The sequence below is a fragment of the Lissotriton helveticus genome, chromosome 9 (assembly GCF_964261635.1).
Source record: "Lissotriton helveticus chromosome 9, aLisHel1.1, whole genome shotgun sequence".
In the NCBI taxonomy this organism is placed as follows: Eukaryota; Metazoa; Chordata; class Amphibia; order Caudata; family Salamandridae; genus Lissotriton; species Lissotriton helveticus.
This window is the reverse complement of record NC_136070.1, coordinates 688865270-688882367: the sequence shown is the minus strand read 5'-3', so window position 1 is coordinate 688882367 and position 17098 is coordinate 688865270. Positions and strand designations below refer to the sequence as shown.

At 41.7% G+C, this 17098-nt stretch overlaps 1 protein-coding gene across 1 annotated transcript in view; it reads right to left on the bottom strand.

Moving 5' to 3' along the window:
• Positions 1-17098, bottom strand: part of NAALADL1 (N-acetylated alpha-linked acidic dipeptidase like 1) — a 246209-nt gene that overhangs the window by 157816 nt on the left and 71295 nt on the right. Inside the window, exons 4-6 of the mRNA XM_078660781.1 lie at positions 12443-12565; positions 8404-8593; positions 4735-4828 (exon numbers count right to left, since the gene is read on the bottom strand). Coding sequence (XP_078516907.1) covers positions 4735-4828; positions 8404-8593; positions 12443-12565 — 407 coding nt within the window. The remainder of the gene's footprint in view (positions 1-4734; positions 4829-8403; positions 8594-12442; positions 12566-17098) is intronic.

Genomic DNA, 17098 nt, shown 5'->3' with positions numbered 1-17098 from the left:
GATCCATTGGTTATGCTGGATCCACAGAGGTTATCAGAGCATCTTAGGTACACTTACAAAAAGGTGCAGGTCTGGGGTGGCACCACTTGGCAGGGTAGACTCACCGATGGCAGAGTCCAGGTACTGGGGTCAAGGTTGTTGGAGACTTCTCTCCCTGAGGCTCAAGTCAGGAGGCCAGCCAATTAGCCTTTGGAGTCACTCTGGGGTCCTAGGCGCAACAGAAGCAGGTCCAGCCCTTCTCACCCAGGCAAGAGAGCCTTCTTTCTGGCAGGGTAGCGACAGGTGAAGACGTGTACTGAGGAGTTGGTGTCTGGGGTCCAATATATAAATCTGGTGCCCTTCCTCTGAAGATGGGAGAAGCTTTTAGACCCATTACTTTGAATTGTACCTCCTTTCTCTGCCATGGCTCCAGACTAACTGTAGGGGATATGCAGCCTTTTGTGTGAAGGCAGGACACAGCATATTCAGGTGTAAGTGGGGATGTGCCCAGTTCCTCCCTCTGATCCTGCCAGTGATGGCCCATCCAGGCACACCTAAGCTACCTATTGTGTGTGGCTGTCTAGGAGGAATACAGAAAGCGTACACTGAGTCATGTGAACCAGAGACAGGCTGCAGGAACCAAATGGCTAATGCAGGAAAATGCCAATTTTCTAAAAGTGGCATTTTCAACTTTCCCATAAGTTAGGATATTTCATTACCATCCTAAAGACATCAAACATGAATGAGTTACCTGCTCCCATTTGGAAGTTACAGCTTATTAAATGTAATATGGTAACTCCAATGTTATCCTATGGGAGAGGTAGGCCTTGCAGTAGTGAAAAACGAATTTAAGTGTTTTCCACTACCAGAAAATGTAAAACTTAAAAGTACATGCCCTACTTTAAAAATACATTGCACCCAGCCCTCTAGGCTGTCCAGGGCCTACTGTAGGGGTGACTTATATGTATTAAAAAGGAAGGTTTGGGCCTGGAAAATGGTTTATTTTGCCAGGTCAAAATGTCAGTTTAAAAACTGCACACACAGGCTGTAATGGCAGACCTGAGAGATGTTTAGAGTGCTACATAGGTGGGTTGTGCAAGCAGTGCTGCAGGCACACTAGTAGTATTTAATTTACAGGCCCTGGGCACAGGTAGTGCCTCTTTACTAGGGACTTACAAGTAAATGAAATAAGGCTATTGGGTATAAGCAAATTAAACCATGTTCTTAGGAGAGAGCACACGCACTGGTAAAGCATGCAGAGTCCTAAAGCCAGCAAAAACGAGGTCAGCAAAAGAGGAGGTCTGAGAGCACAAAGTTAGGGGGGAAACCAAACCAAGAATGGTCTAACAATGACCTTAAGTTGTTCATTTTCACATATTTTTAGGCTTTGGATTGTAGCTAGTTTAAACACACCAGTCTAATTTACCTTTCACTTATTTCTAGTTTCACAGTGACTGTATTTTTGGGGGGTTTAAAACCCCACCCTTGTCATGAATGTACCCAGACATTCAAGCAGATCATTGCCCCCTGCTGGAATTAGCCTTAATAAATATTGTGAATTCATGAAGAGTCCATCTGGGGGGACGAATTGTGATTTTCATTGAGCGGTGTGAATTATGGTTTGGGTTTCAGTTTTATTTCATAACATTAACTGCACTTCAACTCGGTTTTAAAAATATCCACACATACACACATGCATCCCAGTCCTTCGACCCCAATACTGCAGAATCCCACAGGTCCATACAACTTTTATTTCTTCTAGTGTAAATAATACCACTGCTTTGGGTAATAATAAACATGTTAGTTATCAACTGCGCCAACAAACAGACACCTCTGGTCTAGGCACACTGCAAACGTTGCACTGTTTGTACATGTGTTTAGTGCAGGCATATAGACAGGCTGCAGGTACTGCTATTTGTGTATCATGTGATTTGTAGACTAGTGTAGACACGAAAACGCACTGCAAGCACTGCACTGTTTGTTAGATGGTTGTTGAGGACAGACTGTTTTCAATATGTACGTTGTAAAGGCACACATAAGTTAACACTTCCTCATCTGTGCAACATGCTTAAAGTAGGTAGAACAATCTAAAAACACTACCGCATTTGCACTGTTTGCTTAGTGTAAAGTAAAGTAAAGTAAAGTTTTTTCTATTTGCACAATTACTTAAAATCATTGCAAAGTACACTCACAGAAATGACCATTACATAGTAAAAAAAGGGGAAGAGCTACACAAATCAATTATAAACACAGGAGAATTATAAATTAAAAGGACAGATGATAGTGTCACTAGGAAAGAAACAAACTCAAACTGGTTCAAAAGGCAAAGTTAGGAGAATTAATTTCTGAGATAAACTTAACAAAACGCGCCGCCAGCTGCGGGGAGTCGCCCCTCATACAAGCGTCTAAAGCTTCTTGACAAGTCCTGATGTTAAGAAGCAGCCAAATTGGACGCAGCCAAAAGTTTCTTTGAGCTTGCTTAGTGTAAACTGAAACTGTTTGTAAACAAGGCATCATTTTTAAAATGTACTAACTATAGGCAGTGACAAACATTGTTTTTTGCAATACGAGTGGCTACACATCATAAGGTGGCACTTTACAAAACAAATAAATAAGTACATGCAGTACTATTTGTATCTTGTGTTTAGTTTATTGACACAGGGGTATAAAGTAAGTGTTTCACAATTCGTATCACAAGCTTAGTGGACAGGCATGGCATGAGTAAACTGAAGTGAGCAGGGCTGCATACTATGAATTCTGTACTAGACAATGACCTGTATGTCTTTAAGACAGGGATGATGAACAGGTGAACAGGAACTGTGCCAGAATAACTGCATAGGATATATTTACATACAATGAATCTCAATGGAACTTATTTGCAAAGACAGTAGTAATCTTGAAAATTTGGCTTCGTCTAACCACTTAGACCACATTTGATAACTCTGCTTTAAGCTCATAAGAGTGTAATAACATCTTTTGGTCACATGAATTGATATGGTTTTACTCAATTTCTGCTCTTGAATCTAATATAAAAGGTACCATTACCTAGAACACCTGCAACTTGCAGATGTGATGCTTGGACGGGCACAGCAACAAAAATGTGACTGATAACTAGAAAGGTTTTCAGGACTGACCAGCACTTAACAAATTGAGCGCTAGATCCCCATTATGGTCTTTGAAAGTAGTCTAGCATGCAGGAATATTTTAAATAGTTTGAAAACGTCAACCTCTGGGGCTAAACTGACAAGTCATAAAAAGACGTCCTAGCTAGTCCTTGTTAATACCCATGGAGCTAAAGAGATCATTGGGGTAGAAAACTGGAAAAAAAAGTGGCATTGGGCTAGCTATTCTATAGAGGATCTGTTATACATGGCAGTATGGAAAGCCATAATGTGTGCGAGCCAAATGGTGACAAGGAAAGATATGACACCTCACACATATTTAGTCACTAAGACTTAATTTTCATCACCAGACTTTGACCCAATGCAAAAGAGTTAAGGAAGGATGAGGAAAAAAAGAAGAGAAATATTGAAAGTTAGGGAAAAAGAGAGACAGCAGGGATAAAAAAAGAACCCGAAGAGTGAGATAAAGATACAGGAATTGTAGGATGGAGGAAGAAAGAGGCACGAGGTGGAATCTAGACTAAGATAAGTAGTCTTGTTATTGAACATTTTCAGCATTAAGAGAACCCAATGCAGTTTACTTTTGCAAATTAGGCATTGGAAGATCTCAGTGTGATAACTAATCAACCTACACTTAGTACCAGTAGCACAGCAGAGATTGGAAGATGTTTAAGAATATAGGCTGCGATTCAGATTCCAAATATTGCCTCAACTGCTTGGGCAGCATAGGTTCGAGTGGACTCACTACTTAATACAGAGCTAATTCTGGCACTAGAGATGGGATGATACATAGCTTCTAAATGCCTAAAATATGACCCTACTGCCAGGGAACGGGTGGAAAATGTCCATTCTCCTAATATGCTAAATATTCTTTTACCGACCCTACCAGAGCAGTTGTTGGACCTCTTAAACATGCCTGCTGAGCTGCAAATTATTGGCCCTGCTCAGTAGTTTGCACTGGCACTTCTTCTACCTTCATTACCCATGAATTTATTATTTAAATATCTTGACACGGTGTTTGACAAAAGTATCGCATCCAATACTTCGAACGAACCATTAAATCACAACAAAACTCTAGTAAAGTAGATGAGGAGTTCGAATTTGTAAAAATATACTTATGTTGATGATGTACTGATAGAAGATGCTTTAGATGCGTTATTTTTGTAGATCGATATTGTCGACCTCGATATGGTGTCATACCTCCTTGAGGGATTCTTTTTGGCTCTCAAAGAGTGATATTCTAGCTTTCTTCCCTGTGCAGTGTTTAGATCAGGAGAGACCAAACAAAAAGGATGCCACAAGTATCTAACAAAATTAGGAGAAAACAGTCCTGTTGCAGTCGTGAATTGCAATTATATTGGTGCAGGATTAGCAGCTGCAACCCCTAGCGCTGACCTTGGTACTCCTCCTGAAGGGAGAAGCAGGTAAAGAAAGCAAACAAGGCAGTCAGAGCCCTGTTTACTTTCTGTAAATGGAACTCTCCTTTTTTCTTCTCCTCTCATTAGTAAACAAGAAGCTGTTAAGGGGCTAAACATGGGACAAGCAGCCAGCTCTGTGATGGCATTAAGGGTACATGATGAGGAAGGAGATAACAGAAATATTGCCTCCTCCAACCCTTCCTGCTGTCACTCACCATATCAGCGTCCTGGCATCTTCATATCCGATTGGCTGTGTTGGGATGGGTGGGATACCTTGGATCTCGGACTCGTTGATGCGATATGTATGTTCTGAAATGGAAAGCTGTAGTGACTTAGTTCTCCCTACTGCATTCTCTTCTTAGTTGCTTAGCCAGAATGAATGTGATGTCACAACAAAAGCCATGCAGAACAAGAAATGATAGCAGAACTGTGAAACCAAAAGGGCTCATAGGGAATGAGGAGCTGGCCTGGTCTGACTGCTCAACTGGAAGGACTAATGCCACAAAGGGTAAGCAGTCTGAGGGAGTCAACAATATACACACAGCCCGTGGCTACATTCAAGAACGGCAGGATACAAAGGGCAAACTCAGAACTCAATATTTATCCATCCCCTACACACCCTACAAGGAGAATATTTACAAACAATCTTTCCTGATGGCTTTCCGTCTTCAGCCGGTGATGTGATTGTCCACTGCTTGGTCTGCTTTCCCACTAGTCAGAGCCTTCTCTACTAATGATGCTGCGAAGCAATGCTACAGGATGAAAGATACGGCATGGAGACATATTCACCAAAATACCAGGGTTGGGGAAATGACATCATGCGCCCTTCCTTTTACACACCAGTGACATGACAGATTTGAACCCTTGTTCCACCCTTACTCCCTCGACAGCTGAAGAGCCATCCTAAGATAAGCACTGGAAACTGCAGCCAGTGAATATGGAGCTTAGGGTCAAATACATGAAGCCTTTTTGTGGTGCGAATCGGCCCGTTTGCCAACGCAAAAAAGGCTTTTCTCATGTATCAAACCCAAATTGCGATTCAGTAACCTGTTACCGAATCGCAATTAGGGTTTGCAATTCGTTATTAGGAAGAGTCGTATTCAGGGCGTTCCTTCCTAATACTGAATCACATCATTATGTATGAATATTTTGAGATCGAAATGCGGTCGGAAAACATTTGCATTTTACCATTTACTTCAAGTAGGTGGTAACCCCTTCGCAAATGGGAATCCCCTTTCTGAATGTTAGTTAAAAGCATTTTTAAGAGCAGGCAGTGGCCCCACGGACCACTGCCTGCTTTCAAAATATGAAGGGAAATCTTTTAATTTTTCTTTTTGTAAAGCATCCCATTTTCCTTGCCAGCCACCATCCCTGTGAATTTTGCAATTCCTAATGGGTCACAAATTACAACCTACCTCATTATTATTCATGAGGTAGGTCATTTGCAACCCACTGGGATTTGCAGAAAGTGTTCAAAACACTTTCATATATGCCGCTTTCCGACTTCCTAATTGCGAATTACGAGGATTCGCAATTAGGGAATTGCAAAAAGGTTTCTTCATACATATGGCCCTAAGATCCCTTTTTACTTTCTGTTCATGCCACTCCCTTTGTGGCCCCGTGATCTAGGAGTCACATGGGCAATGCAAGGGGTTATTAAAGGACAAACCAAGATAGCAGATGTTACCCTTGACAACCTTAAATTAACCTCCATGGGTAGTGTTGGGACCAGAATGAAATTAAGGGAGAAAGATAGCAGTATCACATACCTCCATTTTCATTCACCATTTTTTATAAAGGATGGTTCATTTACCAGGGCACTGACAGAGAAAGAGAATCTGATTCTAAATTCGAGTCATCAGATCAACTCTTGCAGAGGCAGTCACTGACAGGAGTAATTTTGCTCTCAACTTTGACTTTAGTTCATGCCACTATGGACAAGTGGTAACGGGGTTTGAGAAAACAAGTGTAGTTTATACTTTCCAAAGAACAGTCACGGATAAGTACTTAGTGGTGACCTCTATGCCTGAACCTGAATCTGTGTCCCTGAAAATAAAGGCTAGCCAATATTGAACCAAATCATTGACTACAAGGTTGCCATACCTCATATCCTCCTTTAGGTTATCTGATGGCTTAGCTTCACCATACTTTGCAGACACATTGAACACCAGCAACAGTTCCTTCTGGTAGCTCCATTGAAATAATCCCAGCAGATCAACAATCTGAATCTGTTCCTCCCACTAGCACAGATCCTAACCTGTTCTTAGAATGAAGAATCAGTTTACTTCAACTTCCATCTTTAAATTCTAGACAATACACTGCCTTCTGCATGCCTCAAAAGGTTGGGCTCAAGCCTACTGATCTTTTCGTAGCCTTTGCTCCGTCTGCCGGTTGACTGCCTCCAAGGAGGCCAGGACCTGAGGACATTGATTCCCCCATAGCCATCCAGTGACCATCACCCCACAGATGGAGGATAGATGCCCTCAACACCACCAAGTATTGGTGAGTTGACCACAAGCGACAGTGATGCTACCCTCCCAAGCATGCTCCACTGACCCTGCCCCTTGGTTCCATCCCGAGTGACTTCACCCTCTCCAGCACTGTCTTGGGTGTGACGAAGGTCACCAAAGCCACAACAGGGTTGACATCCTTCCCTGTCACCTGCTCAGTGATCCACCAACCAGCGGGACTCTGCACCTAAGGCTTCTGAACTTTTTTTTGGCACGCTAACTTCTGGTCTCTTTCGTGATTTGTGGCACACTAGAAACCTTTTTCTTTGGGTTTTATCCAGATCTAAACCTTTCCATCCAGCAGTGGAGGGCCCTGAACGTAGGACCATTAGTTCTATGTGGCAAGCAGCCATGTGGCTTGAACCACATCAGCTTAAAACTAACAGAGTGAAAACCGGTTCACCAGTTGAGCAAATTCATGTGAATTGTTTGACCCTGGCTAGCAATTGGTGAGATATTAGCATTTTTAGTTTTGAGGTTATATAATGAATATAATGCATGCTACTTTGGCTACCCACTAATCTAGCGGTAGTGTACATTTTCAGTTCTGATTCGGAGATCAGGATATATATAGTGATCCAAAAGACCAAACTGTAAGGTACTAGGAGGTCCAGGGGCCATGCAGGAGCTAAAATATTTAATCACAAATAGTATAAACAAGGATGTTCAAACCTTTATTCAGCTGGGATGTCACTTTGCCTAGCTGCCTATTTTTCTAAACAACAGTAGGTAAGTGTATATATTTCTTGGAGAGCTTCTGGGAGAGTTTCAGCAATACATGCACATCCTTGACTTTGATATCTGTGTCATTAAGTCAACATTGCAGAGGCACCTACATAGACTTCAATGTTAGCTTTCCACACTCTATACCACCCAATACATATCCAACTCTGCTAGGATAACACTGGCCCATTCAGCGGTCCAACCTCAATCAGGATCTGGAAAAATAATAACACGAAGCGGCATTTGTAGTATAAATGACCAGAGTGCAAAAGGCTGTGATCTACAAACAAAGAGCCCTTTCAGGCATATGGCCGATCATTTCAGACTGGAGGGGGTGGGGAAGAAAGTAGTCAGGAGCAACCATTGCTTTCACAGAGAAGTAATGAAACAATTGAAGTGCTGGCAACAGAAAGGGATGCAAAATCGATACCCAGGTGAGCAGTATGAATGCCAGCATGTTGGGTACAGTATAATTGACACTGGTGAGAGGGCAGCATCTATAGATTTAAGAGATATAGGGGAACTTAGATGGGGTAACTAGATGGGTTCTTTCTAAGTTTTCGGATTCTAGAGTTTTGCCCTTGCTGTAAAATGTTCATAACACTGGGTAGGGGTCACACTATCAACAACAATACAGACAGCTCTGCAAACCTTTTGCAGGGTAATATGGGGTCAGCAGATCCCCGAAGTATCCATTGTAGGATCCCCGCTCAACCCCGGATGGGGGCAGGTACCACGAGTTCGGATAGGCCTCCTTTTCTGTTGCCTTGCCGTCATTGATGTCTTTGGGGTCCGTGTAGACGAGGACTCCAATCACGCCAAATGCCGCACCATTGATGGCCTGAGAAAGGAGAGGCAAGTGGGGAATTGAGCAAAGAGTATTGTGCCAAGTGGCCAGCTGGTAGACTCACTCGCAGACGATTCTTCCAGCATTGTGATTACTAAGAGACACCTGCAGAGGAATTTGAAATCAAATATATTCTGAGCAAGTCACAACTTCCTTGCAAGCCACTTTCTTGCAAGCCACTCTTACCTTGAAAATATACATACGCCAGTATATGTGTATATATATATATATATATATATATATATATATATATATACATATATATATATATATACATATATATATACATATATATATGTATATATATATATATATATATATATATAATTTATGTATTTAAAACAGTATGTATTAACTGCCATTTTCACCTAACCTATAACACACACATATATATATATATATATACATATATATATATATATATTTTTTTTTCAAAAACCCAGTCCTACTCCAACGAGGAATGAAGAAGAGGTACGTACACATGGCACTTAGGTATCAGGCTTCATTTATTGTGTTCAGGTCTTTCACGAACCCCACAGCAAAGGAGAGACGCGTTTCGCCTGCGCAGCAGGCTTTCTCAATCTGTTTGGCGCCACACAAATTAATCAATATATAGGCCTCCCCTCTTATTCAGGCATCAATAGATATGGGGAACAGACTGCACAGATGAAAATATATTTGGCTAAAACAGGCTAAATATGGCATAAAACTAAACTGCCTAATGCAGAGAGTAAACTAGTACAAATAGCAGCGCAGTGCACAGCCATCTTATTTTGCCAAAAATACGAAAATCATGTTCAAATAACTATATATATATATATATATATATATATATATATATATATATATATATATATATTCTTTTCTTGAACTGGAGAAGGTTTTTGGTTGTATATATATATATATATATATATATATATATATATATATATATATATATATATATATATATATATATTCATTCATTTGAGATGTCATGAGTGATGTCATGAGTGATGTCACTGACCATGTCATGAGTGATGTAATATGTGACGTCATCAGCAGTGCATTGCACGCGCAAGTTATAGTGAGTCCAACTAACTATAACATGGGAATTTCAATGGTTTTATGCGAGTAAAATTTCCACCTAACTATAACTGGTGTGAAACCTATGTTTTTTTCTGTGAAAAAAGGTTTTTTAAATGCTAATTCCTAACTATAACTGGTGTGAAACCTATGGTTTTTTCAGTGAATATATATATATATATATATATATATATATATATATATATATATATATATATATATATATATATATAAAATTTCTATGGCAAAATGAAACCCCTCATTTTGTTCCTTTTCAAATTGAATGTATTAAGTGTTACCACTTTATTCCAATCAAGATGACTTCAGGTGTGCCATACTTTTGTCATAAGTAAGACTGTTAGCGTTCTAGTTGTTCTTTAGAACACTCTGGGACATTCTGTCACTGGGCTATAGTTGGGCTACATCTGGCTGATATTTGGGCTACATTTGTTTTTTTTGTCTCTGGTGGCCATCTTTGGGCTACATTGGGCTACATTGGGCTACATTGGGCTACATTGGGCTACATTTGGGCTCTAACATATATATAGCCCAATGTAGCCCAATATATATTTTTTCAAAGTTAATTTTCGTAAAAACCACTGGAGCATATATCTTGAGACATAGCAAAGACACATCGGGGTACCAGTCCCTACAATTTTGCCACGTTTGGTGGAAATCCATTCAGCCGTTCGGGCTAAAAGTGAGTCCAACCGCCCTATGGAAATTAACATGGGGAAAACACGTTTTGGGACCCCCCTTTTATCTCGGCCCCCGCTTGACGGATCCCCACGAAACTTTCAGGGAAGGTGCGTCTCCAACTGGTGGGAACCTTGGAGCCAAAGCTCCCAAAATCGTGTGGCCCACAAAATCCTCAATTATAATGAACCATAATTAACCTCTTCAGTGCTGCGCGAATTTCGCTGCAGTGCTGAACGGTTTAAAATCGAATTGGCTCATGACGGAAATGTTCCGTCATCAGCACCGGAGCACCGACGCTGATGACGGAACCGTTCCGTCATGAGCATGGAAGGGGTTAAAAAAAAGTTTGAAGAAATGAATGAATTCATACACATTATGAGGATCCCACATTTCTGCAATGCTAGTATAATGTTTAGTAGAAGGGATTGTCATGAAAAATGTAATGAAGTTGTATTAAAAAAATAACAATGAACGTGTCTTTGAGTCTTTTTGAACAGTTCTCAATCTAGAAATTGTAGCCATAGAACCATCTACAAATGGACTCTGTACTCCAGCTGAAGAGCATAGAGCTCTGGCTTGGAGTGCTTAAAATAAATATGGGAAGCTTTCCTGGGGTCATGAACTTAATGAGAGGAGACTTACTATATTTTTTTTAAATGCTGCTGTGGGGCTTCTGCACTCACTGCAGCTATGCACAACATTAAACATTTTTAGTGATGCCCCAGCCTCTTCTAGGGTCACCACCAGCCACAAATGATGTACTTCCATAACATTCTATGGCATTACGGGGCACTCCTTGGTAGGAGAAGTGAATAATAAGTGAGCAGCTTTGGCCGCTCATCAATTATTCACTTTTAACATTTTGGGGGTTTCCTGGCCCCACCTTGGACACCCACAGATTTAATTTTTGTTGAGGGCTCTGTGGGGATCCCCAGGACCCCTGCTTCCCGCCCAGCTTCCTTAAAAGAAACCCCATACCTCAGGGAGCCAAGCAATTTTTTGTTTTTATTTTTTTAACACAAATATGAATGCCTCTGTGCCTACCCAGGCAACCCCCAAAAATATTTTATTTATTTCTATTTCTTTACTTTTGCTATAATCGTGGCACCCGCGCTTTACTTTTAATGTTAAAAGTAAAGCGCTGGTGCCACGATCATAGCAAAAGTAAATAAAAAGTAAAACTGGCTCACAGCGATGCGCTTAATGAGCATGACGAGGAAAGCCACATGGCGCCTTTGCTTGTAAGCACGCGCACATGCACGCAAGCTGTAGGCCGGCCATGGTAGCATTTTTTGAAGCCCTTACTAAAAGTCTCGCCAGACCAGCGCATGCGCTGGGTCAGTCAAGATCTAAAATGCAAGTAAAAAGCAAGTAATGGAGAGTGACAATAAAGCCAACCAATGGCAAGCCAAGGGTGGGCTTTAAGCCTCCTGTAAGCTGACAACTGGTGTTTTTCAAACTAGATAATTTGCAGTGTCTGGTAGGCAAAATCTAGAAACAAGTTGCTGATTGAGAATAGTAAATATATATTTAACTTGAAACTGCAGTGGCCATCGAAGTAGTGCAGAGTATATTTGCATGTTCATATTACTGACCTCAATATAGAAACACATAATCGTGGATAGGCCATAGTAAAAAATAGGTTATCATTATTTTTGTTCATTGTAATTTTCTTAGCTTTCAATGCAGTTATGTCACTCTCAAAGCAGTATTCTGGAGGATATTGTCACTCTCAAAGAGCTATTCTGGAGGATACTGTAACTGGGACCGAAGAAGTCTCTTAAACCCTCCTCTAGTTCTTGTGTGTTTGAGCTTTAATGCTGCTTCATTGCAAAATGATGAGACCCCCCATCACAGATGCTGATGATCTCAAGCCTTTCATTTGTGTCCCCTCTTCAATTCTCTCTTCTCTTTTCTTTCCTTCAACTCCATCACCGTTCTCATTAGTGCTCCCTCTGACATCCGTACTACTGTTGCCATCTTTTCCTCACAATTGCTTTCTCTACTCCTCCAAGTATTTTTGTCCCTCCTTTTCCACCCTTGTGATTTTAGAAGTGAGCAGATTACCCTCGGCCTTACCTTTGCGCTCCGGCCTGCGCCTCCGTAGCGGACGATGGCAATAGTGCCTGCCAAATTGATGCCTTTGTTAACAAGTTCTTGGTAGTCACTGGTCTTCCCTTGGTTTGCGTACACAAGCTTTCCCTGAAGGAAACAAAACATAGACCATTTCCAACCACAGTCATGGGCACGTCACAGAATGACCTGCCCCATTTTAAGCAATGGTGGAGGAAATACCTTGAACGTGACTTGTTTATAATTAATTTACAGCTGGGCGAAGGCATGGTTAGCTTTCTGCGATAAGGCGCTCTTAGACACACTATAATGGAGCCTTTCCACATCAATGAACTCAGAGACTTCAATGTAATAGCACTCCTTCCAACATCACTGTGTTCATTTGCATCAAGAGTACCACTTCTACCCACAAACCTCATTCCAGAAACTTCAGTCGAGTACCACTCTGTCTTATATCACTAATTCCTGACACTGCGACCGAGTCAACCGAGTGCCACTCCTTCCTACATCAATGTATTCATACACTGCTATGATGCGCCACTCCTTCCTACATCAATGTATTCATACACTGCTATGATGCGCCACTCCTTCCTACATCAATGTATTCATACACTGCAATGATGCGCCACTCCTTCCTACATCAGTATATTCATACACTGCAACCATGCGCCACTCCTTCCTACATCAATGTATTCATACACTGCAACGATGCACCACTCCTTCCTTCATCAATGTATTCATACACTGCAATGATGCGCCACTCTTTCTACATCACTGTATTCATACACTGCAACGATGCGCCACTCCTTCCTACATCAATGTATTCATAGACTGCAACAATGCCCACTCCTTCCTACATCAATGTATCCCTGCACTTCAATGAAGTACCACTCCTTCCTACATCAATGTATTCACACACTGCAACAATGCGCCACTCCTTTCTACATCACTGTATTCATACACTGCAACGATGTGCCACTCCTTCCTACATCAATGTATTCATACACTGTAACAATGCGCCACTCCTTCTTACATCAATGTATTCACACACTGCAACAATGCGCCACTCCTTTCTACATCACTGTATATATACACTGCAATGATGCGCCACTCCTTCCTACATCACTGTATTCATACACTGCAACGATGCGCCACTCCTTCCTACATCAATGTATTCATACACTGCAATGATGAGCCACTCCTTCGTACATCAATGTATTCATACACTGCAACGATGAGCCACTCCTTCCTACATCAATGTATTCATACATTGCAACAATGCGCCACTCCTTCCTACACCAATGTATTCATACACTGCAACCATGCGCCACTCCTTCCTACATTAATGTATTTATACACTGCAACCATGCGCCACTCCTTCCTACATCACTGTATTCATACACTGCAACGATGCGCGACTCCTTCCTACATCAATGTATTCATACACTGCAAAAATGCACCACTCCTTCCTACATCAATGTATTCATACACTGCAACCATGCGCCACTCCTTCCGACATCAATGTATCCCTGCACTTCAATGAAGTACCACTCCTTCCTACATCAATGTATTCACACACTGCAATAATGCGCCACTCCTTCCTACATCACTGAATTTATACACTGCAACGATGCGCCACTCCTTCCTACAACAATGTATTCATACACTGTAACAATGCGCCACTCCTTCTTACATCAATGTATTCACACACTGCAACGATGCTCCACTCCTTCTTACATCACTGTATTCATACACTGCAACGATGTGCCACTCCTTCCTACATCACTGTATTCATACACTACAACGATGCGCCACTCCTTCCTACATCAATGTATTCATACACTGCAACAATGAGCCACTCCTTCGTACATCAATGTATTCATACACTGCACCCATGCACCACTCCTTCCTACATCAATGTATCCCTGCACTTCAATGGAGTACCACTCCTTCCTACATCAATGTATTCATACACTGCAACGATGAGCCCCTTTTCTTACATCAATGTATTCATACACTGCAACAATGCGCCACTCCTTCCTACATCAATGTATTCATACACTGCAACGATGCGCCACTCCTTCCTACATCAATGTATTCATACACTGCACTGATGAGCCACTCCTTCCTACATAAATGTATTCATACACTGCAACCATGCGCCACTCTTTCCGCAATCAATGTATTCATACACTGCAACGATGCGCCACTCCTTCCTACATCAATGTATTCATACACTGCACTGATGAGCCACTCCTTCCTACATCAATGTATTCATACACTGCTATGATGCGCCACTCCTTCCTACATCAATGTATTCATACACTGCAACCATGCGCCACTCCTTCCTACATTAATGTATTCATACACTGCAACCATGCGCCACTCCTTCCTACATCAATGTATTCACACACTGCAATGATGCGCCACTCCTTCCTACATCACTGTATTCATACACTGCAACGACGCGCGACTCCTTCCTACATCAATGTATTCATACACTGCAAAAATGCACCACTCCTTCCTACATCAATGTATTCATACACTGCAACCATGCGCCACTCCTTCCTACATCAATGTATCCCTGCACTTCAATGAAGTACCACTCCTTCCTACATCAATGTATTCACACACTGCAATAATGCGCCACTCCTTCCTACATCACTGAATTCATACACTGCAACGATGCGCCACTCCTTCCTACATCAATGTATTCATACACTGTAACAATGCGCCACTCCTTCTTACATCAATGTATTCACACACTGCAACGATGCTCCACTCCTTCTTACATCACTGTATTCATACATTACAATGATGCGCCACTCCTTCCTACATCAATGTATTCATACACTGCAACAATGAGCCACTCCTTCGTACATCAATGTATTCATACACTGCAACGATGTGCCACTCCTTCCTACATCACTGTATTCATACATTACAATGATGCGCCACTCCTTCCTACATCAATGTATTCATACACTGCAACAATGAGCCACTCCTTCGTACATCAATGTATTCATACACTGCAACGATGAGCCACTCCTTCCTACATCAATGTATTCATACACTGCAACCATGCACCACTCCTTCCTACATCAATGTATCCCTGCACTTCAATGGAGTACCACTCCTTCCTACATCAATGCATTCATACACTGCAACGATGAGCCCCTTTTCCTACATCAATGTATTCATACACTGCAACAATGCGCCACTCCTTCCTACATCAATGTATTCATACACTGCAACGATGCGCCACTCCTTCCTACATCAATGTATTCATAGACTGCACTGATGAGCCACTCCTTCCTACATTAATGTATTCATACACTGCAACCATGCGCCACTCTTTCCTACATCAATGTATTCATACACTGCAACGATGCGCCACTCCTTCCTACATCAATGTATTCATACACTGCACTGATGAGCCACTCCTTCCTACATCAATGTATTCATTCACTGCAACGATGCACCACTCCTTCCTACATCAATGTATTCATACACTGCAACCATGCGCCACTCCTTCCTACATTAATGTATTCATACACTGCAACCATGCGCCACTCCTTCCTACATCAATGTATGCACACACTGCAATGATGCGCCACTCCTTCCTACATCACTGTATTCATACACTGCAACGACGCGCGACTCCTTCCTACATCAATGTATTCATACACTGCAAAAATGCACCACTCCTTCCTACATCAATGTATTCATACACTGCAACCATGCGCCACTCCTTCCTACATCAATGTATCCCTGCACTTCAATGAAGTACCACTCCTTCCTACATCAATGTATTCACACACTGCAATAATGCGCCACTCCTTCCTACATCACTGAATTCATACACTGCAACGATGCGCCACTCCTTCCTACATCAATGTATTCATACACTGTAACAATGCGCCACTCCTTCTTACATCAATGTATTCACACACTGCAACGATGCTCCACTCCTTCTTACATCACTGTATTCATACATTACAATGATGCGCCACTCCTTCCTACATCAATGTATTCATACACTGCAACAATGAGCCACTCCTTCGTACATCAATGTATTCATACACTGCAACGATGTGCCACTCCTTCCTACATCACTGTATTCATACATTACAATGATGCGCCACTCCTTCCTACATCAATGTATTCATACACTGCAACAATGAGCCACTCCTTCGTACATCAATGTATTCATACACTGCAACGATGAGCCACTCCTTCCTACATCAATGTATTCATACACTGCAACCATGCACCACTCCTTCCTACATCAATGTATCCCTGCACTTCAATGGAGTACCACTCCTTCCTACATCAATGCATTCATACACTGCAACGATGAGCCCCTTTTCCTACATCAATGTATTCATACACTGCAACAATGCGCCACTCCTTCCTACATCAATGTATTCATACACTGCAACGATGCGCCACTCCTTCCTACATCAATGTATTCATAGACTGCACTGATGAGCCACTCCTTCCTACATTAATGTATTCATACACTGCAACCATGCGCCACTCTTTCCTACATCAATGTATTCATACACTGCAACGATGCGCCACTCCTTCCTACATCAATGTATTCATACACTGCACTGATGAGCCACTCCTTCCTACATCAATGTATTCATTCACTGCAAC